General features: G+C 35.8%; 3 protein-coding genes across 7 annotated transcripts; 2 read left to right on the top strand and 1 right to left on the bottom strand.

The window, feature by feature from the left end:
• Positions 1-7,399: 7,399 nt before the first annotated feature.
• LOC147949572 (uncharacterized) lies at positions 7,400-8,487 on the bottom strand. Its single transcript, XM_087509545.1, has 2 exons — positions 7,737-8,487; positions 7,400-7,695 (listed from the first exon to the last, which is right to left on the bottom strand). Exons 1-2 carry the CDS (start codon positions 8,485-8,487, stop codon positions 7,400-7,402), a joined length of 1,047 nt encoding a protein of 348 aa, XP_087365671.1.
• An 8,568-nt stretch (positions 8,488-17,055) lies between these two features.
• On the top strand, positions 17,056-23,807 carry LOC104778135 (ABC transporter E family member 1). 5 transcript variants are annotated; one of them, XM_010502532.3, is made up of 11 exons: positions 20,424-20,672; positions 20,958-21,075; positions 21,173-21,258; positions 21,337-21,434; positions 21,524-21,641; positions 21,744-21,833; positions 21,916-22,220; positions 22,320-22,515; positions 22,594-22,779; positions 22,857-23,366; positions 23,451-23,807. In XM_010502532.3, the coding sequence occupies exons 2-11, from the start codon at positions 20,973-20,975 to the stop codon at positions 23,568-23,570; spliced, it is 1,812 nt and encodes a 603-aa protein (XP_010500834.2). In that variant the 5' UTR covers positions 20,424-20,672; positions 20,958-20,972; the 3' UTR covers positions 23,571-23,807. The 5 variants fall into 5 exon arrangements, with proteins under 5 accessions (XP_087308031.1, XP_010500834.2, XP_010500812.2 ...); XM_087451895.1 differs by having other exon boundaries at positions 20,548-20,859; XM_087451905.1 differs by lacking the exons at positions 20,424-20,672; positions 20,958-21,075; positions 21,173-21,258; ... (2 more) ...; positions 21,744-21,833; positions 21,916-22,220 and adding exons at positions 17,056-17,158; positions 17,275-17,360; positions 17,473-17,561; ... (1 more) ...; positions 17,863-17,952; positions 18,063-18,367.
• Positions 18,450-19,736, top strand: LOC147949571 (putative F-box protein At3g13624). The gene has a single exon (XM_087451921.1). The coding sequence runs from the start codon at positions 18,504-18,506 to the stop codon at positions 19,719-19,721; it is 1,218 nt and encodes a 405-aa protein (XP_087308047.1). The 5' UTR covers positions 18,450-18,503; the 3' UTR covers positions 19,722-19,736.
• Positions 23,808-24,464: the final 657 nt, after the last annotated feature.

Raw genomic sequence — 24,464 nt, 5'->3', positions numbered from 1 at the left:
GTTAATCAGTGAAAGTTATGGATACACCGGAGATGCCGTTGTGCTCCGGTGTGTGGGGTGGGGATGTGAGGTGAGAGATGCCGGAGGTAGTGAGGAAGGACCGTAGAGCCACAAATGCGCCGCCATTGTCTGAATATAGGGTGCCAATTCTTTGCTTGAACCGATTCTCCACCAGAGCTTTGAATGTTATGAAAGTTTTTCGCACTTGAGATTTTTGTTTGAGCGGATATAGCCAAGTGTAGCGACTGTAATGATCAACAAAGACGAGGTAGTACTTGAATTTGTCAATGGAGACAATTGGCGAGGTCCATACGTCTGTGTAAATGAATTCGAGAGGATGAGTTGAGTGAATGGAGGATTGAGAGAATGATAATTTATGGGTTTTATTAATAGGACAGTCTGAGCAAAGGGAACTGATGGGTACAAAATTATTGCAAGGTAAAGCGAAATTTGAGACAATATTATGAAGAAGTGGAAAAGACGGTTGGCCTAGACGATGATGCCAATCGGTGAATGATGGTTTGGATGTGGTGGAGACAAAGAAGGAAGCAAGGGTGATAGGAGATGTTGGCCACTCGTATAAATCTGCCTTAGTCCTGCCTGGATTAACGGGACCCCCGAGATTAGATCCTTCACCTGAAAGTAAGCAGGAAAGAAATGTACAGAAACTTGATTAGCGTTGCACAAACGGTAAACAGAGATGAGGTTTTTATGAATATTAGGAACACAAAGAACTTTGTTTAAGGTTAAAGGGCGAGTAGAGGAGGGAAGGGTGAGTGGACCAGCATGAGAGATGGAGAGTCCGGAGCCATCGCCAATGAGAACTGAGTCCTCCCCGTGTATGGCTGATGCATCGCTAGGTTGTTGAGGTCATTGGTCATGTGGTGTGTGGCACCACTGTCCATTATCCACGAATTAGCCGGAAACTGTGAGGAGAGAGCAAGATTTGCTCTTGGTTGCCAAGGACGAAATGGGGTCGGAAGAAGCCCATTTGGTGGAGTAGACGGAGGTTGGGGGAGTATTGAGGACACCGACGGGCACTATGGCCAAAGATGCCACAGATTTGGCACTTACCTTTGTATCCGCGAGACATGCGACCATCATGTTTGGAGTTGTACTGTTGGTTGTTGGAGTTGTATTGGCGGTTGTTAGGTCGGTATTGAGTGGACCGAGGACGAGAGGTAGCGACATTCGCGGAGAGTGGTACATGACTCGGCACAACAGTTGAAACAGAGAGGAGTTTAGCTTCCTTGGTCAGCAACTTTTCATGAACTAGAGTGATGGTTGGAGACACATCACGACATTCAACTTGATCCACAACTGACTTGTATTCTTCAGGTAGACCTTGAAGAATGTAGTCAATCTGTTCTTCATGTTGAACCGGTTGTCCAAGGAGAGAAAGTTTGTCCAAACGAGTGGTCAGCCATTGCATATACTCGTCGATGGTTTTGTCACCCTTGGGGAAGTGTTTGAGTTGGTGTCAAAGTTGCTGGACATGGCCTCGACTTGGTTTAGCGTATGTGTCAGCCAGAGATCTCCACATTTCTGATGCAGATTTGGTGGTAGAGACAAGAGGTTGCACAGTGGGGGAGAGTGTCCCAAGAAGACCGCTGTAGATCAGCTTGTCTTGGCGCATCCATTTGGTGAAATCTGGGTTTGTGATGGTTTGGCCGTTGGTCGTGACAGTTGGAGACGGAGAGGGTGTGGTTCCATCAATGAAACCAGCTAAGTCATAGCCATCAAGTAGGGAGTGTACTTGGAGACTCCAAGTGACATAGTTGAGAGAGGTGAGTTTGGAGACATTGCTCATGTTGACATGAAGCAGTGGTTGAGTGTTATCCACAGTTTCAGCGGCCATGACAAAGAGATGAGAAAGACGAGATGAAAAGGAAGAACGATGAGAGACAAGGACAAGAAGAGAAGGAGCCGAAAGAAGAAGAATTTTTTTTTTTTTTTTAGATATCGAAACCTTGATCTGATACCATGTAAAAGCTGTATTTTCATATATCACTTGAGTGTTACAAGGAGGCTCATATATACAGAGAGTAACAGAGGAGCCTCTAGGTTAGGCGTAATTACAGAGCTTTCCTAATACAAAGATATCAAATATTGAGGAGTTAATACGAATCCTATCATATCTCATCATATCTCTATCATATCTCTAACAATATATACATCAACTTTAACTATTTTCCCGCATTTTATCAAAATCAACTAAAAATAATCATCTTGATTTTCATTTTTTTAATACAAGTTTGTTTGATAAATTTTGTCCCGCACGAAGTACGGGCTTACTACTAGTTTTATACATAATTTAACTGAGATATCATGCGAAACTGGTAAAGTAAAATGATTCATTTATGATATGCAATGTCACAACTATAGAAATGGAACATGTATCAAATTTGAGATTATCCTAGTGTTTAACTTGAGCGGCACCCTGAACATCGTTTATGTCAAATATCAAGTTCTTCATACTGTTGGGATGATATATTAAATTAACATATTACGGATTCTGTTACTATATTTTTGGTGTATTTTTCAGAGATCAATGTGGAATATATACTTTTAAAACTTGAGAAAAAAAACAATAAATATATAAGAGAGAAGAGAGACGTGTATCCTACTGCATGAAAGACGAAGGAAAAAAAACTGGATATTTGGATGTTTTTATCTTGTAAGAATGGCTGGTCAGGGAAATGAACCTTTGTGCCGTACGTCTTAAGGTTGCACTCATGTCATGCCAGAGGAGAGGACTAAAGATCTCCTTGGAAGAACTGTCGAAAAGGAATGGAGTCTTGGTTGGTGGTGATGATGTAAGCCAAACCCAGAGTGAATAGAAGCGTAGATTCAAAATGTACGTGAGATTTTGGAAATAGAGGGCTGTCAGCTGGGAAAGAAGAAGCAAAGAAAATAACGTGAGATCATGTAAAGCAGATGCAGAGACAAAAAAAAAAATGAATCGAACACCCAATTTACCTTGGATGTGAATATGTGATTGTCAGAGGAAAAATAAACATCCAAGAGCCAACGATTGTTTTGTGGATTTGTTCTGATTTCTTTTAACCGTAGAAACTAGTTTTGGTTTTTGTAAAATACTACTGTAATATATATATGGTAAAAAAAAAAAAAAGTAGTTATTGTGTGGAAATGTAGACGATCATGGAGGCATGGGAAAACAGTTAGAAAAGTTACTGGAGATTTTCTCGTTTTTTTTTTTTTTTTAAGTAAAGTTTTTTTTCATCTTTTTTTTTTTTTTTTAACCCTTCAACTACATTTATATTAATACATAACCAAGCCAGAGTTTACATCATACATAATACATAAAGGAACAGAGTGATAGATAGTGAAATTAGAATTTCTATTCCGTTGGTCTTTGGCTAATTTATCAGCTAACTTATTTGAAGACCGTGACATCCAGCGGAAGATTATGTTGGCAAATCTTGTTGACCAACCTTGTATTTCTTGTAGCCAGTTGAAAAATATCAAAGCGTAGAGATCTTTTGTTGATTGCATTGATGAGCGATTGACAATCACCCTCAAATATTATACGTGTGTATCCACTTCTCCAAGCTTGTTGCATTGCGTAAACTAAACTTTGACATTCAGCTTCAATAGCAGACGTAGCTAAGGGATCAGAAGCTTGACCTGCTTCTTTAAACTGACCATGCTCATCGCGTATTATCCATGCTGAAGTAGGATGTGTGTCGCCATTGTTGAAGCTACCATCATAGTTACATTTGACCCAGCCAGGAGGTGGTTTAATCCAGTTGGCTCTATCTCCTCTACCATTACAGGTATTGTTTGAGTCCCGACGATTGTGCTCTGTAATTGGAGGAAGAATGTCTAGGCATTCATCAGTCTCTTGTTTCGCTTCTTTTAGTACTCTTTGCCAGCTGATTGATCTTCTGGAATGTGAGTTTGTTGCGACTTGTCCAAATTTTCCATAGGATCAAAAATGGAAGTATGGAAAGCCTACCATATATCCTCCTCTGTTTGTGGAACTCCAAATTTGTTTTAAGCTTGGTGTCAATGGAAACATTCGGATTGAGAATACCTCTGATAGGAAGATGTGAACCACGCCAAATCTGCATCGAATGAGGGCAGGTAAAGAACAAATGTTTTGGCGTTTCAACTTCGGAGACACAACGTTTATAGAAAGAGCTTCCAGGGATATGTCGTCGCTCTAATTCAGCTCCAGTAGCCAATGCTCTTGATGATAATCACCACAAAAAATGTTTAAACTTCGGCGAGAGTTTTGTTTTCCAGATTTCTGTTTTTGTTTGTAGATTTCCGTATGGAGGTCTGATCTGGAATTCTTGATTCGGAAGGTGAGTAGCAAGCCAGTAGCCATACTTAACAGTATAAATTCCTGATTCAGTGTAGTGCCATCCCAGATAGTCTTGATGCTGCCAGTAACTTACTTTGATTCTCAGAATGTGATTGATATCATCTGGATGAACTCTTTCTCGTATTAGTCTTTCATTCCAATTGCTTCTGTCATGAAGCAAAAGACTGTCAATAGTGAAAGTGTCAGATTGATTCTCTATTGCCTTCTGAGGGGGTCGTGGTGGATGGACTGGGAGCCAAAGATCAGTCCATGTTTTAATACACCATCTCCAACTGTAAATCGCATGCCTTTCTTTAAGAGGTCACGACCATGAAGGATTGATTGCCAACCAAAAGAGGGTTGAGTTCCTCTTGAAGCCTCGAGAATATTTGAGTCTGAGAAGTATCTACCTTTGAGGATACGAGAGAGAAGACTAGTTGGATTTTGTAGTATTCTCCATGCTTGTTTGGCAAGTAGAGCATCATTAAAGAGCTCTATATCTCTAAAGCCAAGTCCACCTTCTTTTTTCATATACTTCAGACGATCCCAAGCTACCCAGTGAACTGCATTACCCGTTTGCTGAGTGTTCCACCAGAAGTTAGCGATAATCTTTTCTATCTCTTCGCAAATCCCTTTTGGGATCTTGAAACAGTTCATTGTATAGACAGACATTGCAAGGGCTATTGCTTTCAATAAAATCTCTTTACCGCCTTGAGATAAAAACTTATTATTCCACCCCTTTGTTCTGTTCTGGACTTTCTCCACAATATATTGAAACATCTCTTTCTTTTTTCTACCGAACTGTTCAGGGAGCCCCAAGTACTTGCCACATCCACCGTCATTGTGAATCTGTAGAACCCGTCGTATCTGAGTTTTAGTTGTGGCAGGAACTCGCTTTCCAAAGGTTAGAGCAGATTTTCTTGTGTTGATTTGCTGACCAGAAGCTCTTTTATACTGTGTAAGGACCTCTTTTATAGCTGTGCATGATTTGATATTTGCTTGACCGAAGAACAGGAAGTCATCTGCAAAGAGTAAATGGCTCACTGAAGGACTAGCATTACTTATCTTGATTCCTTTGATTGTACCTTGTGCTTCTGCTTGCTTCATCATATGGCTTAAGACTTCAGCACAGAGGATAAATAAGTAAGGTGAGATTGGGTCACCTTTTCATATTCCACGTTCCGGCTGTATAAAACCTTGGGGATTACCGTTGATGTTTACTGAGAATGTTGGCATCCTGACGTAGATCATTATCCATTGCACCCATTTAATATCAAAACCGAATTTAAGCATCGTTTCCTGCAGAAAATCCCACTCTAGACGGTCATAGGCCTTCGTAATATCTGTTTTTATCGCCATATAAGAGTTTGCACAACGTCTTTTGACTTTGAGGGCATGGATGAGTTCATGTGCTATAAGGACATTGTCTGTAATGTTTCTTCCGGGGATGAAAGCAGCTTGTTCTTCAGAGATGATATGATGCAGATGTTGTTGTAACCTTCCAACCAACACTTTGGAGATTATCTTATAACTAACGTTGCATAATGCGATTGGACGAAAATCACTCATATGCCTCGCCTCGGTAGTCTTAGGTATTAGACAGATATTTGTATAATTCAGAGCTTTGTCAAAAATACCTTGATCAAAGAAGTTCCAAATTTCCTCGATTACTGCATCTTTTGTTACTTCCCAATAGTTTTGGTAAAAAGCTCCTGTGAAACCGTCTGGACCCGGGGCTTTAGTTGCTCCAAATAGCAAACACGGTTGTTTTGACTTCTTCTTCAGTAACAGGCTTCACTAGGTCTTCATTCATCTCTGGTGTGACACGCTGCTGGAAGTCCTGGAACACGTGGTAGTGGTTGTTCTGAACAGACAATTCACTTTTGAATAAGTTGGTGAAATAAGATTCAGCAACCTTTCCCATCTGACTGTCACCATGATGCTCACGTCTCTCATCATCCAGAAAAGAGTATAGTTTATTCCGAGCTGTATGATTTTTTGCAGTGGCAAAGAAATATCTTGTGTTTCGATCACCACTTTATAACCAAGACTTTCGGCTCTTTATTCTCTAAAACTCTTCTTCGCTATGATAAGCACAACTAAGTTTACCTCTAAGATCTCGGATATGTTGTGTAGTAGAACCATTAGAGTGAGCTTAATCAATTAGCGTCTTTAGAATGCCAATTTCTTCTTGAGCATTCGTTTTGTTTGCTTTTTTCCAGACGGATATGGATCTTCTACACTCACGCAAACGTGTACTGAGGCACTTCGCTTGACATGGTCTACGGATTGTCCAACCTTTAGATACTGCATCGCTAAAACCCTCTCTGTTTACCATACATGAGTCGAAGTAGAAATGTCCTCTGCGAGGGGAGAAATCATTGGTAATAGTGGTGATAACTGGTTTGTGGTCTGATTCAATGAGCTCTAAAAACTCTGTTTGAGACGCAGGAAATTGTGCTAACCATTCAGAGTTCACCATTGTCCAGTCTAAGCAACAAGCAACATTGTGATTATATATTTTTCCCATCCAGGAGAAAGAATCCCCAGTGTGTTTTAAGTCTTGAAAGTCACAGACTTGCATCATTCTTTTAAAGTCAGAAAATGAACTCTCAGGACGTAATGGTCCTCCTCTTTTCTCAGTGTTGTTCTTGATGTCGTTGAAGTCACCAATAGCCATCCAAGGGCCATTCCTACTCGTTGCAATCCGTTCTAATCTTTCCCAAACCAAGTATCTTAAAGATGGATTTGGATTACCGTATACACAAGACAAGTATAAACCAAATCCATTAATTTGAACATGAGTATCTACAAGGTTTGGGGACTGAGACAGAACGGAAACAGATATTTTGCTATTCCAAAATAAAGCTACTCCACCACTTAAACCAGCAGGAGGCACTGTTACAACACGATCATAACCTAGTTATGCACCTACATCTCTAACAGTGTCATCTCCTTGTTTTGTTTCAAAGAGGCAAATGATGTCTGGAGAGAAAGTCTTCTTAATCTCCTTTAGACGTCGAACTGCGAGGTCATTGCCTAGTCCTCTACAGTTCCAAGCGGCTGTCCTCATGGAGAAAGTGGTGGTATAGGGCCCACTGCGCCTCTGTCAGGATCATGGGGAATGCGAACCTCCCCGGAGTTGCTACCTTCACTGACTTCATATACCATAGCTTTGGAGCCCTCAACCCTTGCAGAAGGCTCATTGATCTCATCCCTCTTACGTTTGCCTCTAGCATTCATATCAGTGTCAGTTTCCCCATGCAGTGTGCTACGCATCTCTTGTGAAACCAGGTTTGGAGCATTGTTAACATGGTTGTCTCTAAGTGGTTCCTCTGGAATGCGGTCATCCGGGATATGTATCTCTTGAGCAGCATAAGGGATTGGATCATCCTCCACAGTTCACGAATGGCGACACCACGGTTAGGGATGTCTTCAGGATGGCCAGGGTCTTCATCATCATCAGGATCATCAAAATGCTCTTCACCACCATTTTGCAGGATGCAAGCACCGGTATCATGAGTGAGCATACCACATACCTCGCAAAATCCTCTGAGACGTTCAAAGCAGAAACGCAGAAGAGTATTGACACCTTGTTGGAACTGGATTTGTCTCTGGAAGCGGAGTGGGAGTTGGATGTCCCAATGGATTTGGACACGAACGAATTCAACTCTCGCAGCAGCCTCCGCATCATAGTCAACATCAAGCAGAGTACCAATAGCACGTCCAATGTAGGAGATGACTTCAAGGTTAAGAAATTGGAAGGGTATTCCTCGGATATGCACCCAAAACGGGATAAAGTCAATGAGAGGCGGGTTGTCATTTGGATACCAGCGTTGGAGGATCAACATGCGATCGTTAAACGCCCAAGGACCACGTCGAAGAACCAGTTCCATTTCACCTTCAGTGGGGAAGATAAATTGAAAGTGATTCCCACCAACAATACGACCATGGACAATACCGGCCTGACCCCAGATTCTAGGCATGGATGCAATGATTGAACGCAGATTTTGACGACGAGGCATGACTGGACGACCAATGAGAATGAATCGGTTTTCCGTCGCTGCATTGGCCATCACAACTTCCGGTATTGCCAAAGGGGCATCATCGGCGCCTAAGTTGATATCTTGAACTGCTCTTCGGAGATTATTAGCCATTCTTTGAAGTGTTGAGTAATAGTGATATAAGAAGAGGATCGCAGATGTAAGTAAAGCAGAGTGATGGAAACAACGCCAATCAGATGATCGGTATTTATAGTATAAACTAGTATTTGACCCGTGCTATAGCACGGGATAGTTTTATGTTATTAAATTTATTTTTAAAAAATTAAATTATTATTTTTCTTCAAAATCTTACATAAACCTAACAAAAATCCAAATTTAATTTATAAATATATAAACAATCATTATTCTACCATCACAAAATTAAAAATGTATGAAAAACACTTACAAATTTATGATGCATCTAATCTCTGCAAAACTAAAATCTACATCTTTAATTAAACTACATATAATTTTCAGATTTTGTTCTCAGTGGTTATTTCACATATACCATAAAAATAGTACTCAACGTTTATTAGATTAAGTAAAATGGTAGATTTCTGTATATAAAAAAAATCATTACGTATAGCTTGTTAATATAATTTAAATGGATACACATTGGCATGTTTTCATTAGTAGTTATATATACACAGAATACATGCATAATAATAATTTACTATAATGTGACATTCTAAATTTTAAATATTTTTAGTTAAAAGACGAACTTTCCCACGAAGAAAGTTTTTTTGCTCTCTTGCCCAACATAAAGGATGATTACAATTATGTTATTTGGCATTGCAATCAAGAACAAACAAACTTATCAAATTCAATTTCTACAGAATCATTAGACTACAACCTTATCTAAATATATGGCAAGAGAGCAAAAAATAGAATCAAATGCTACACAATCGGATGATTGAAACAAACTATATCATCCAAAGTTTTTTTTAATTATTTTAAATGTAGTACTTAATTAAAAAGAAATGAGGACTGAGGTATATACAGAGTAAATTAAGAAGAACGAAATATAGAGCATCACAACAAAATAATAGTGTCTAGAAATACAGAGCCACACCTCTTGGTCGAAGATGGTTTTAGGGAGCAGTTGAAGCTTCTGGTTGGAGACGGTTGAAGACGGTTGGAGAATGTGTATGAGTGTATGAGACAAGTTTTCGATTGACAGTGTCCGCGATGAGTCTCGATGTACCGAAATGGGTGGCTGGATTGTTAACGTCGGACGTTCGTTTTGTGGCCAGAACCATGTTGAAACGATGAAAAGGTAATGACTATATTGAGGCTGTGAAGCGTGGTAGTCCACAGTCCGGATTAGTTTTTGTGCCAACTAATTTGTCTTGGATTACATCTGGTTCACCACATTGTCATGGGGAGGATCTTGTATAAGATATGTATAGAAGATTCAGAAACAGAACAAACTAATAAAAAGTAACAAAAGAACTAATAGGATATTAACACAAAATTGTGAATAACGATAATTTAAATGTAGACATATTCACTAACTAAAGAGTTATTGTTGTTTTACCTCGAGGAATTTGTTTGAGAGTTTCTCAACTAAAAAGTCTAACGCAAGAAAAGACTGTACTACGACGTATATAATTAAGAGTATTTATAGAAGGTTAAGCCTGTAACATATCAGTTTAGTAGGGGAGTTAAGAAAGATCACGAAAAAAGTTTTTTTTCATGATAGTGTGAGAGTTAAATTCGGAGTTTTTGAACATACAAATAAACGACATGTTTATATGCATTTTTCAAGATAGCTTTATATTAGGAGTTGTTAATTTCTCGTAATAACTATGTTAAATGGCAGTTACTTTTGTTTCTGTATTATTATTATTTATTTATTTTTCCAACTGAAGTTACTTTTGTAAAAATGTTCAGTTGGATTTTTTAGTTTTGTCCAACAGAATGAACGTGCTCTTCTTCTTTTTTTCCCCTTCTTTTTAGCATTAAACGTGTTTTTTTGGGAAAGAAATATTTTTTTTTACATGTTATTTATTGATTTTGAAGAATAGCTGTTTTTATAATAATTAATTAGTTTGGAGAAGTAAATAGTTAATAACTCATAATTTAAAATATATTGGTGGAATCTTGTTAAGAAAATATTTTCAAATTAAATGGTGGAAAACGTAAAATTAATAATCATGAGTTATTAATTGAGAGTATTTTTAGGACTCTTTAATTAAAATCATGAGATATGTTAGAGTATTAAGGGATTTATAGCAAAAATATTATATTTTTAATATTTATTTTTAGTAAAAGTATGTTTTAATATATGTTTGAAAACTAAATCTTACTAATATATGTGTTTTTACCATAAATTAGATATTCATTTTTTTTTTCAGAAGTTGTCTAACCGATTTACTTTTACTTTTTTTTTGTTAATTACTTAAATTATGAAAAGAAATCTATGTGGCGATATTTGATTGGTGAAGTGACTTGTGCTTTATAGTATAAAGGATTTTTCATGGAAACCGGCAAAAGTGCATCACGAAGAGGGAGACACTTCGTGTTGATAACCGTCACACAATTGCATAGAGTGGATATCCCCACGACGTCGACGAAACTGCAAGTAACCGTCTCCGGAGAGACGAGATTCAACCACCAAGAGAGATGTCAAATCGCCTTCATAATCGCCTACAACACGTTTCCAACCGAACTACAAAAACAATAGTTTTTTTTCATCTTTTTATTATGCTACGATCATGTCTTGTTTTATATATATTTTAAAAAAATAATTTAGTTTGGCTGATATGTCAAATTTTTATTAGTAAAGTGACTTGTGCTTTATAGGATAAAGGATACCCGATGCGTTAATAATTATTTATAAATCAATATAAAAAATCTGATAAATCCAAATTGGACCAATGCAATATTTAACACAATTTGATAAAATAATATAATGATATATATATATATATATATTGAAAATCGCTCTTATCACTATCATAGATTAGTAATTGCATAAACTTATTAATATCTATATACACATATATAAATGTAAGAAAATTAGGTGAAATATGACTTTAGTGTGTTAGTTTGTTTTTTTCTTGAATTTGTATTAGTTTCTGTTAGAATTTATTTCCAATACCACATTGAAATTTTTTGGTACTTTATAGTGAACAAGATAATGTTTTCTTCTTGTGATTGGTGCTAATAACAAATAGAGAAATTGTTAGAAATGTCTTTTTCAAAAATACTCTTTTTTGGTCATTTTTATTTTTGTATTCTTTTACGTAATTACAATGTGGTAAATTAATTTTCAGAATTTTTTTTAAAGGTTGTGCTCTCTATTTTATATTTAGGGTATAGTTTTAAGGGGATATAGTTTAGTATTTGGAGTTTAGAGTTTAGAGTTTAGTTATTTTATATGTAGAAAAAAAAAATTTTAAATAAACAACATAAAAGGGTATTTTTTGAAAAATGACGTAGAAAATATGTATTTTTTGAAATGCCCCTAACAATTATAGAGCACAATGAAACCTTATAAAACTTTTCTAGATTTAATAAGAGATATTTTTGATAATTGATAGATGAAAGAGATATTTTCGAAAAGAGATAATATGTCTAGTATTTTTTGAAAACCTACGACGAAGCAAGATTATAGAATAAGAACAGAAAATCAGAATAGCACTACAACAACAACCATTGAATCAGAAGTGATTTCTTTGAAAAGCCGAGTCAATTACCTAGAAGACGAAGTAAAAAAATTGCATGATCTTATTAAGTCTTTGATCTTATTTTGTTATATTAGAAAATCATTAAGTGGTGGACGATGGATATGAGAATAACATTCTTTTATTTAGATTCATGCTGTTTCAGAAATTAAGTGGTGAACATGAGATGGATGGACATGAAGTAAGCTTAAGATGAATGTTTAACTATAAGTTAAAATAGTTATCTACTTTAAAATAATATAATTTTTTTTAGTTTTAAGGAAAATTATGAAATGTTAACGATGATGATGTAATTGACTTATTTTATAAAAGTAAGTTTTTGGTTATTAATTTATATTTTCTTTCATACAATTCAATGATCATTCTCTATATTAAAAGGTCACAAATGTGTGACAAATAATTTTGTCTCAAATAAATATCACTATTTGTGACTACATGATTGTAGTAAAACCGTCACACTTGTTACAATTAATAATATCGACATTATTTAGTCGCTAATAGAGACAATTTTACGATTTAATTCGTAATAATATTTTGTGACGAAATAATTACTAATTTATGACTGAAAAATTATGTCACAACATAGTATCTAAACGGTCACAAATTTGTGAAAAAAAAATTTCGTCTCAAACTAACATCATAGTGACAGCTTTTTCTTGTAGTGCACCCAAAAGAGATATTTTAAAAAAAATAAAAGAAAAAAAATGTTCTTGGCTAAAATTTGTATAAAATTTTGTTGTTCTTAATACATGTATGTTAACCAGAATTTGCGGGTTTGGTGTATTATTTTTTTTTTTGTTTGGGGTTAATTTTTAGAAAAATTTCCACTGTGATTTTAATATTAGTGGGTGAAAGAAAAAAAAAGAAAAAAAAAAAAGAGAAATTTGAAAAAAAAAATTGAGATTTTGTATATGACTAGATTTTAACATATTTTTGTAATTATTAAAACAAAATGTTGTACTTTTGTGTTTATTTTGATTAATAGATTCTACAGTTTTAGTTGGATTATATTTTTTTTGTTGGTTTCGAGTATGTTTTCCTAGTTATTTAGGTTGTATATTTTTTGTTGGATTGTTCGTTTTAGAACAAATAATATGTGACAGATATACCTAGATAAATATTATACAATAAATCATTTTGATATTTTATTATCTTATATATATATATATTGTATCTTTAAAAAATTTATACTTTTTGGTATATAAAACCAATGGTAGTAGCTATAGATTATTGATATTTTAAATTTATATCCTAACTCGTCCCATAATAGTTTCTTTTAAAAGGTTAACTATAATATTTTAAAATATGTTTGAAGTCTTGTATAGAGTAGAAAAGCAATGACTTGTTGTCTGGTAAGTTATGTTTGTTTCTGCGATGGAGAAAAATCATTTAGATAGCTCTTACTTTTTCTGGTATGTGGTTGACATATGCAAAAATATATTGTAAATAAAAAGTAATATAGATTTGATAGTCCAATAGATAACATAGCTTCAATAAAGCACATATGAATAGTTATTGGATACGTTTATTGGTTGTAAATTCAGTTTCATAGTCATGTTTACCATTACAATTTGGTGATACCCCGTGCTACAACACGAGATTATATATTTTGTTAGTTATTTTTTTTTATAATTTGTATTTTTGTAATGTAGTTTTTTATTTTGACTTATTTTCTTTGTTTATATAGTGTTTATTTGTATATTTGGAGTTATACAGTAAATTGAAAATCCAAATAGAGTAAGTAGTTTGTAAAATGTAGCTTTTCACGGAAACAGGCACACCGCAATATTGGATAGTAGTTTTGTAAGAGAATAGACACTCCGCAATATCGGATAGTAGTTTTGTAAGAGGATATACACACCGCAATATCGGATAGTAGTTTTGTAAGAGGATGAGTTTTTCTTTATTTTGGTTTGTTGTCGAAAGAGGAGAAGTTGCTTGTTTAATTTTAGTGTGAGATATTTCAATGGTTAGGAAACCATTGTATTTATAGTGAGATTAAATATATTTAGGTTATCATTTAGAAGTTGATATTTGATATATCAAATCTCAACAAAATTGAAAAAAACCAATTTAATTTATAGTTTGATAAAAATACATGTTTTAACGGGTTTAACTCAAACTTTTTTTTTATTTTAAAATTTTTAAGAGTAAAAATATTAATATTACTTAAATATTTTATAGAGTTAAATTATCTTATTATATTTTAAACTTTCGACGGAATTCAAATATTTATAATAATTTAAACATTTTATAAAAATTTAAATATTTATAATCTCTTAAACTCTTTTTAAAAACGTAAATATATTATAATCTGTTTACTTTTTAAAAGTTTAAATATGCTCAAATAGAGAACCAAATTAAATTGTTAAATTTGGATACCTGATAAATCAAGCTTCCTGCTCATTTGTACTCAAAACATATTAGTCATATATTTATAGTGATTATGAACCATATTCCAAAATATTTAGTCGAAATAGGATATACAATACACATTTTCTGTAAATTAGTTTACAACTTTACATATATATAATTTCTGCGTTTTTTATTCTTTCCATCTATACTAATCATAATTAATTACTATAATTTCGTTAAGGAAATATTGAAAAATCTAAACTAAATGATGATTTGTTTTTATTTAATTGTATTAAGTTGATTTGTTGTTTCCGTAAATATCTCACAATATAAAAGCAAATCAAATAAGTTTACATATATATACAATTTCATATTTAATCTATTGATTATTTTGGAAGCAACAAAGTCACAATCCATAAGTATTAAAGATTTCTCATTATTATTAATATTCGTAATAATTATAGGGATTAAGTATGGTAGTAGTTAATATTTGATATTACTGAAGCCATTAAATACTCGATATCAGTTTCCTTATTTACAAGGACTATACGTCTGTTTGGCGACAAGAATAATTACTCTTGAACCAAACAACATACATGATCCGAATATTATAAACCTGGAGTACAAACAGATTCGCGAGTTGTTTTTTCTTCTACTTCCGGGTTAAAGAGGATCTGCGTATCGACCCGGTCGTAATTAAGTGGTCGAGCAAGGGTATAATGGTCATTTAGATAAATCATAACTATAAGTTAATTTAATTAAATTAAGTAATTCTCTAATCATTTATAATGAAAACATACCAAAACAAAGTCATAGTCCAATTTGAGTCTAATGAATACTTTTGTTTTAATAGTATAGATGACTGACCTACATTTTAAAAATGACCCAGCTATAGTTACGTTAAAAAAGATATAGGCTCTTCTAAAAATTATAATTGGAAAAGCATAATAAATTGACAAAACCCCAGATGACAAAAAAAAAAAATTAGGGACAAAAAACAAAAGAAAACAAAAAGGATTTGGTTAAGATAACTTTACATAATAAGATATGTTTATACAACATCTTTGTTCTCATACAACACAATGAAATACTGGTGTTTTGATGTTTCTGTGCTTACCTTTCATCTAGTTTTACCATATAAATGCACCACATAACTTGTATTTATAAACGGGAATCTTTGTAAGCTTATGAAAATAAAAATGTGTTAAAACAAACAAAGATTATGTTTTAAAAAGGGGATTAATAATAAGAGACCCACCTTTTCATTTAAGATTGTAGGGTCGCACATCACGAAGAAAAAATAAAGTAGCAGCCATTGTAATGAGAACGGAATTATGTTTTTTTTTTTTGTGTATGTTGTTGGTTTGTGTTTTGGTGATGATAATTGCCATGTAGGTGTAGAATATTTATAGCGTCCTTAGTAGGTCGATTATGATTAGCAAGTAAGCAAGTAATTATTGTCGTTAGCAAGTACTTACGGAAGAAAGATTTGTAATCTGTAAAATACCTTCAAAATAATTGTAAATATTTATATGGGATAACTGTTTTGAATATTTGTTGCTATGGTGTATAAAAACAAAAAGCAGCGTTTTCAAACCTAGACCGGACCGGCCGGTCGAACCGGTTAATCCGCAACCGTTCAGTATTTTGGTTTGGGTTTAGCTATAAAACCAGATTATTAAAAACACAGATAAATCCGTTAAAAATCAGTGACTCGACATTATTAACCGACCCGTCGGGTTTTTGGGTTCCATTCTCAGCCATCCGATTTCATCTATCAATCCTTTTTTTCACTTAATTTTACCAGATCTATAAAAAAAAATTTGTAAAAATTGATGAAAAACAATGTTCTGGATTTGAGTTGAAGCGAGGAAGAAGATAAAATATCATAAGAGAGGCGTGAGATACGAGGGGTTAAAAAGAGAGAAAAACATACATTTGTATTATAATTTTAAATTAATATTATGTTCACTTAAAGTAAAATAAACTAATTTGTCTCTGTTCTTATACCGTCGTTATACGAGTGATATATATATAGATGCTATCGAATAATAAATAATCCATATTTTTAAAAATATTAACTAGTTAAACAAAATAATAAAATTTGGAATGAGGACTTTGTTGAGTATATACACATTAACAAAAATACAGAGCATTTATAAGCTACATAAGTATATATTTATATATGATATTGATATGTTGACTAGGGTTGAACCGGGTTGACCCAGCGATCCGATGATATATCCGATTCACTGTCCGGTCCGGGTCTCAAACAAATAGTAAGATAAAACTGATTTAAAATATTTGTCGTCAGTGGCCGAACGAGGGAGATATTATTCCGTACGATGATTGGGTTAGAAGTGCATAAATGAGTCAGAAGACTCAGAACCAAAAGATTTCCTTTGGTTTTGGAGATCCACAATTTTTATTATATTGTTATTTTGAGACTATCTTCTACACTCTAGACTATCATATCATCAGGTCCTTGTTCCGCACTAGCTTATTCGCCTGTTCCTGTTTCCACCGATCTCTCTTTTTTTTTTCGTTTCTTTAGCATATGCCGGTCTCCATCATCTTTGTGTCATTGCCCCTCTGTGATTTTCCTTGTTAAACTTTGTTCTTTGTTTCCTGCAGTACCATGGCAGATCGATTGACCCGAATTGCTATCGTGAATGAAGACCGGTGCAAGCCGAAGAAATGCCGCCAGGAGTGCAAGAAGAGCTGTCCTGTTGTCAAGACTGGTACTTTTCCATGTTTCTTTCTCGGGTGTTTGCTTGCTTGCTTGTGTTGCTGTTAGCCCGTTTCCTGCGCTTTCTCTTTAAGTGCAAGAAGGATGATGATTTGTTTTCTTCTCTAGGGAGACTTTGCATCGAGGTGTCTCCGTCTTCCAAGACCTCTTTCTTGTCAGAGGAGCTGTGTATAGGATGTGGCATCTGCGTGAAGGTCTTTGGCTCTATTTTTTTTATTTTACTTTTAACAATGAGTGTGTCACCCCTCAAGCTGTTTGTTTGGTGGACACTAACTAACTGCTACATTTTCTTCTTTCTTTCTGCAGAAATGCGCTATTCAAATTATCAACCTTCCCACGGACTTGGAGAAAGATACAACCCACCGCTATAGGTCCAATGCTTTTAAACTGCACAGGTTGTTAGCTCATTCTGTTTTTTTCTTTTTTCTTTTGTGCACTGCGGAATCCGTTTTATCATATCGTCTTTAAAGACTCCGAACTATATCTCTCGACTTGCAGGCTTCCAGTTCCAAGGCCGGGGCAAGTCCTAGGTTTGGTTGGAACAAACGGTATCGGTAAATCAACTGCTCTCAAAATCTTGGCTGGAAAACTCAAACCAAATCTTGGCAGATACAATGTAAGTACGGCTTTTCTTTACTCCTTCTGCACTCACTCCATCTCTTCCGTACCTGATAACATTGACCACCTCTTGGGCAGAACCCTCCGGACTGGCAAGAAATTTTGACTCACTTCCGCGGGTCAGAGCTTCAAAGCTATTTCACCCGAGTCTTGGAAGAGAATCTGAAGGTATGGTGGATATTTTTGATCTTGATCTTCTTTCCTTTTGTTTTTCGTAGACCTACGGAAGCAGCAGCTCATTAAGCGGGTCCGATGCCTCCTCTTGTATGATATGACAGACCGTTATAAAGCCTCAACATGTCGACCAAATCAAAAAACTTGTCCAAGGCGACCTTGGGAAGATGCTTGAGAAGCTGGACGAGAGAGGAATGATGGTGCAGATTTGTGCTGATCTGGAGTTGGACCCTATCCTTGACCGCAGGGGAAAATATGTATCCGGCGGAGAGCTGCAGAGGTTTGCGATTGCCGCAGTTTTCATTAAGAAGGCTGAGATTTACATGTTTGACGAGCCATCCAGCTTCCTCGATGTGAGGCAAAGACTGAAAGCTGCTCAAGTTCTACGCTCACTTCTCAGGCCTGACAGGTTTGATTCTATCATCTTCTTAATGGATCTCCCTTTATTTTCATTAAACACTAATAACCTCTCTTAAGTTATACACTCACTCCTAGTTTTATCTTTTCACTGCAGCTGTCTTTTGGAACTTGGAAAAGCGACGACAATGTCAGAACTTCCTGGGGATGTGGTAGAGGAGATACTCCCTAGGGTTCCATTGACATCTCTGAGCGCAGTGCGATTTACTTGCAAAAAGTGGAACTCATTATCTAAGAATCGGATTGTTGGTAAAGCAGCAGCAGTAAGGAAGCAGTTTTTAGGATTCATTATGATGAATTATAAGGTTTGCTCGATGAGGTTCGATCTTCAAGGAATCCGAAACGACGACGGTGGTGACTTGGTTGATCCATCTATAAAGCAAGTAGGTCTACTTGACCAAATCGAGGTATCTAAAGTCTTTCACTGTGACGGCTTACTCCTATGCGTTCTCAAGGACAACTCAAGGCTTTTGGTATGGAATCCCTATTTGGGGCAGACTAGGTGGATTCTACCGAGAAACAGTTTCCACAGGTTAGATAGGTATGCTATCGGTTATGACAAGAACCGTAACCACAAAATCTTGAGGGTTTTTGGTGATTATCAAGGCAGAAACCAAGTTTTTGGTTATGAAATCTATGATTTTGGCTCTGATTCATGGAGGGCTTTTTATCCAACTCCCGACAGGGATATAGAGTCTCATCAACGTGGCGTGTCTTTGAAGGGAAGCACATATTTCTTGGCTCAAGAGAAGAAAATTAAAGTGGGTCAACAAAGAGTTGAGGATATTCTAGTCTCGTTTGACTTTACAAGCGAAAAGTTTGGACTGCCTCTGTCTCTTCCGTATGACTCTTACAAGGCAGATACTTTTGTGTCTCTGTCTTGTGTCGGAGAAGAGAAGCTCGCGGTATTACATCAAAGCTGGGGGGTTGGTGACCAGCTGGAGATTTGGGTTACAAATAAGATTGATCATCCCGGTGATGTCGTCTCTTGGAGCATGTTTTTGAGTTCGGGCTCTGTTTTTAGCGTTAATTCTATGGCTGGGAGTTTCTTCATTGACGAGGAGATTAAAGTTGCTGTGGTTTTTGATCTAGACGAAGATAAAGGAACCGAGACATGTCGCAACCAAACTGCCTACATGATTGGAGAAGACCATTACTTCAAATCTGTGAATATCGGAGAGGCTCGGAATCTCGGGAAGCCAGACGAATTTGGATATACTCAACGCATATATTGTCGCCCACTTGTGTGCTCATCATATGTTCCAAGCTTGGTGCAACTCCAGATCAACCAACCAGGCACAAGGATAGAAAGCGATGATCAACATAGCTTCTTGCATCTTCTTTGATTATGTGAATGTCATGCCCTGAGCAAAGATAAATGATAGAGAATAATTAATTTGTGTGTTTGGAGATAAAAGAAATCAGCTATTGCATGTTCAGGTCAACTCGTTCAATAGCAAAATCTAAGTTGTCTACCACAATTCTTCGTCGTTTAATAGCATGAACGAAACGAAGAATTATTCATTTTCAGCTGTTATTTTGTTTGAGTCATACTAGGCGGTTAATGTAGGAGTTCATGCGGAATCACTCTGAGCATTGTTTATACTTTATATACTCCACCTCTGTCCGAAAGATCAATGTTTAGAACCTTTACAATATGATTACTGATTTTAAATATATTTTTTCTTTTAACTAAAGAGATATTATTTAATTTTAAATTAATAATAATTTAAAAATTAAAATATTTTCAATGATTAGTTTTTGAAATTTACAAAATATTACTTTAATTAATTTAAAATTGTAGAAAATTAATTTTTATGAGACAAAAAAAATATTCTAAAACATCAAACTTTCTGAAACAAAAAGAGTAGTTTATATAAATTATAGTTTATATAAATCAAAATAAAGAACCATATATAAATTAAATTTGTGGTAATTAAAAGAAAAGGATAAAATTGTATGTTTATAATATCAAGGAATGGTCCCTCTTATAGCACGAATTGCAATGTGGGATATTATTCTCTATTTTCATTGGCTGAGTAGTCTATAAATAAGTCAGAAAATCCAAAAGTTTTCCTTTTAACTATGTTTTTTTTTGGAGTCCACAAATTTTAACTGTTCTTTTTTCTTTAATTATTATTTAGATTCATATAATATTAATTTAATTAGTTTTGAGAATCCTATACTATTTTTAAAAAAAAAAGAAAAAAAAAACCAGTGCATTGTAAGGGTTACAAATCTAGCCCTAACCTGCTAAAGTGCCCCTTGCCCAGCTTCGCCGCTTTCATCGCCACCTTGTACGAGATCTTTTCTTCTTCTTCTTCTTATCTCTTCTTCTCTTTTGAGATCGATTACTAGTATTATTTTTTTTTGTTTTGCTTGATACTGCTATACTCTTTCCGAGATTGTTCGGTTTTAGTTTATGAGCTGTTCCTGTTGGTACCCTTAACTGCATATCCTGTTTTACTTGTCGATTTAGATCTGGTATTGTATGCATCCAATAAAGGCTTCCCCTTTTTTTTTTTTTTGATTACCTCGTGAGACACGTAAACGTAGATTCTCTTTGTATCTTGTGAATGTAGGATCCTTGTTGAGAGATGGCAGACCGATTGACTCGAATCGCTATCATAAGTGAAGACAGGTGTAAGCCGAAGAAATGTCGCCAGGAGTGTAAGAAGAGTTGTCCTGTTGTCAAGACTGGTACTTTTCCTCAATTTTGTCCTTCGGCTTGAGCATGGAACTTGTATTACATAAAAGGACGGTTTTTTTTATAGGCCTTGTTTTGTGTTTTCTCTAGGGAAACTTTGTATTGAGGTTGCTCCTACTTCCAAGACTGCTTTCTTATCCGAGGAGCTGTGTATAGGATGTGGTATCTGTGTTAAGGTACTTACGCCTAGGCTATATCTTTTTTCTACATTGAATGATTTTGTCTCCCTGATTTGTTGGTGCACCATTTTGCAGAAATGCCCGTTTGAAGCTATTCAGATTATCAATCTTCCTAAGGACTTGGAGAAAGATACAACCCATCGTTATGGTGCTAATGGTTTTAAACTGCACAGGTTAGCTTATCAACTTTTGTTTTTTTGCTTTGTGGAATCTGTTTGATTATCTGTCTTTAGAAATCTGAGGTATATATCTCGTCTTGCAGGCTTCCAGTTCCAAGGCCGGGGCAAGTCCTTGGGTTGGTTGGAACAAACGGTATTGGAAAATCTACAGCTCTCAAAATTTTGGCTGGAAAACTCAAACCAAATCTTGGCAAATTTAATGTAACTATTGACTCTCTCGCAAGTTTCTCTACCCCTTACGCATAGAGTGTGTGTACTCTGTAATTTATGTATGATTGATTTATTCTCCTACCTTTTGGGCAGAATCCTCCTGACTGGGAAGATATTTTAACTCGCTTCCGCGGGTCAGAACTTCAAAGCTACTTCATCCGAGTCGTAGAAGAGAATCTAAAGGTAGGGTGGAAACTATTCTTGATATTTATTCTTAAGGAAGATGCTCACTAAGCGACTCTGATCCCCCTTCTATGTATGACAGACTGCTATAAAGCCACAACATGTCGACCACATCAAAGAAGTTGTTCGAGATAATCTTGGCAAGGTGCTTGAGAAGCTGGACGAGAGAGGAATGGTGGAAGAGATTTGTGCTGATATGGAGTTGAACCAGATCCTGGAGCGTGAAGCAAGACAAGTATCTGGTGGGGAGCTGCAGAGGTTTGCGATTGCCGCAGTTTTCGTAAAGAAGGCTGATATATACATGTTTGATGAACCATCTAGTTACCTCGATGTGAGGCAGAGACTCAAAGCTGCTCAAGTTATACGCTCACTCCTCAGACATGACAGGTTTGATTTTCTCATCTTCTGAAACTCCTTTAGTTTGAGTTTATCTTCCTGAATAGGATAAATTTTGCTTACATCGGCTTCGCCATTTCGTTGTTGTAGCTACGTAATTGTTGTGGAGCACGACCTCAGCGTCCTTGACTATCTCTCCGATTTCGTTTGCTGTTTGTATGGGAAACCAGGAGCATATGGTGTCGTGACTCTCCCCTTTTCTGTCAGAGAAGGAATCAATGTGTTCTTGGCCGGGTTTATCCCCACAGAAAACTTGCGTTTCAGGGATGAATCTCTGACCTTCAGGGTAAAGCTTTTCCAATAGCCTCCAAGAGAAGTGGTTGTCATTTTTGACTGATATAGTTTTTTTGCTTCTCTTTCCTAGGTTTCTGATACTCCACAAGAGACTGATGGGGAAGTGAAGTCCTATGCAAGATACAAATACCCAAACATGAGTAAGCAACTTGGGGGTTTCAAGCTGGAAGTTATGGAAGGGGAGTTCACAGACTCTCAGATTATTGTAATGCTCGGAGAGAATGGTACAGGGAAAACGACCTTCATCCGCATGCTGGTAAAATTCCTCTCCTTTGCTTTCTCTGCTCGTTGTGGTTAGACGTTAAAGGAAATGATATTTGTATCCTAATGCAGGCAGGCGCATTCCCACGTGAAGAGGGTGTTGACTCGGGGATGCCGGAGTTTAATGTGTCGTACAAACCGCAAGGCAATGATTCCAAGCGCGAGTGTACAGTAAGACAGTTGCTACATGATAAGATCCGTGATGCATATACGCATCCTCAGTTTGTGTCAGATGTAATAAGACCGCTTCAGATTGAGCCGTTGTTGGATCAAGTGGTAAAAACTCTGTCGGGTGGAGAGAAGCAGAGGGTTGCCATTACTCTATGCCTTGGGAAGCCCGCTGATATCTATCTGATTGATGAGCCAAGTGCGCATTTGGACTCAGAGCAGCGGATCACAGCTTCAAAGGTGATAAAACGGTTTATCCTGCATGCAAAGAAAACAGCGTTTATCGTAGAGCATGACTTTATTATGGCGACCTATCTGGCGGACAGAGTCATTGTGTACGAAGGACAGCCAGCCGTCAAGTGTATCGCTCATTCGCCACAGTCGCTGCTCAGCGGAATGAACCTCTTCTTATCGGTAATCTGACACTCTTTCAAGCCTTATTGTGTTGTAATGAATCAGTCTCTTTATAAAAGCGAACTAACTTGTTGTCCTTTGCAGCACCTGAACATCACATTCAGACGAGATCCAACTAACTTTAGGCCAAGGATCAACAAATTAGAGTCTACCAAGGACAAGGAGCAAAAGGCTGCGGGCTCATACTACTACTTAGACGATTGATTTGATCGGTGAGAGAGAGTGAGAGAGAGATGTAGCTTATGCATATGCCTGAAGACTTAAATTTACCCTTCTTCGGGAAGTTTACTACTACAGTAGTAGTTTGAGACTGAAACAGCCCCTTTGATTATTCTGTTAGTTTCGATAGTCCTTGTCTGCCGTCTGAAGTTGACTTTAAGCGTTAAATACTTAAAATAGATTTGATTGCGATTGTCTTATTCAAGTGATATCTTTGTCGTATTGTTCTGTTTTTCTTTTGTTTTAGTCAACTCGTGAAAGAGAGCTCTGTTTTCTCTGTATTAATGGTTTGCCTATGCATAGAACAAAACACCCCTTTTTAGGCTGATGTGTGCTAGAGAAAATGCAGAGAATGGTGTAAAAATGGGTTGAGAAAGATTTTCGGGAAGTTGTTTAATTGCCAAAATGTGTAGAAGTGAGAACATGTTCACAATTATGATAAGAAAAAAAGTCTTATGACTTAAAAAGAACTAGTTTTTGACCGTGCATAATATGAGAAAGTTTTTTTCTAACATTGCCTGCCAATGCGACACTTGGCACTCTATATTTATGACACATGTCTTTCTCACTAATAATAAATTAAACATTTTTTACATACTTTATTTTATTTATATCTTATATGGTGTATAGTTGGTTTTTTTTCAAAAAATCACATTGTCACAAAAATATATTTCTTCCAACTTTTTAGTTTTAACATATAATATATTTCCTAATAAAAGCATATACCATATAACTTAAAAATAAAACTACTGATCAAACCAATTAAAACAAAAAAAAGTTTTCATACTTTTAAAGTAAAAATTGAAACCAAGTTCATTTATGATAGACTAATTTTAAAATATAGAATATGTACTAATATATTTTAAAAAATCACATTGT

The sequence above is a fragment of the Camelina sativa genome, chromosome 1 (assembly GCF_030686135.1).
Source record: "Camelina sativa cultivar CO46 ecotype springtype chromosome 1, ASM3068613v1".
In the NCBI taxonomy this organism is placed as follows: Eukaryota; Viridiplantae; Streptophyta; class Magnoliopsida; order Brassicales; family Brassicaceae; genus Camelina; species Camelina sativa.
This window is presented reverse-complemented; position numbering and strand designations above follow the sequence as displayed.

What these genes read in the sequence shown, in the direction of transcription:
- LOC147949572 (XM_087509545.1), bottom strand. Translation starts at nt 8,487, where the DNA reads ATGGCTAATAATCTCCGAAGAGCAGTTCAAGATATCAACTTAGGCGCC. An exon ending in TAACCGTGGTGTCGCCATTC is followed by an intron (nt 7,696 to 7,736) that starts GTGAACTGTGGA and finishes ATGCTGCTCAAG; the next exon opens with AGATACATATCCCGGATGAC.
- LOC104778135 (XM_010502510.3), top strand. Translation starts at nt 20,973, where the DNA reads ATGGCAGACCGATTGACTCGAATCGCTATCATAAGTGAAGACAGGTGT. An exon ending in TCGTAGAAGAGAATCTAAAG is followed by an intron (nt 21,834 to 21,915) that starts GTAGGGTGGAAA and finishes TATGTATGACAG; the next exon opens with ACTGCTATAAAGCCACAACA. An exon ending in ATGAATCTCTGACCTTCAGG is followed by an intron (nt 22,516 to 22,593) that starts GTAAAGCTTTTC and finishes TCTCTTTCCTAG; the next exon opens with GTTTCTGATACTCCACAAGA.
- LOC147949571 (XM_087451921.1), top strand. Translation starts at nt 18,504, where the DNA reads ATGTCAGAACTTCCTGGGGATGTGGTAGAGGAGATACTCCCTAGGGTT.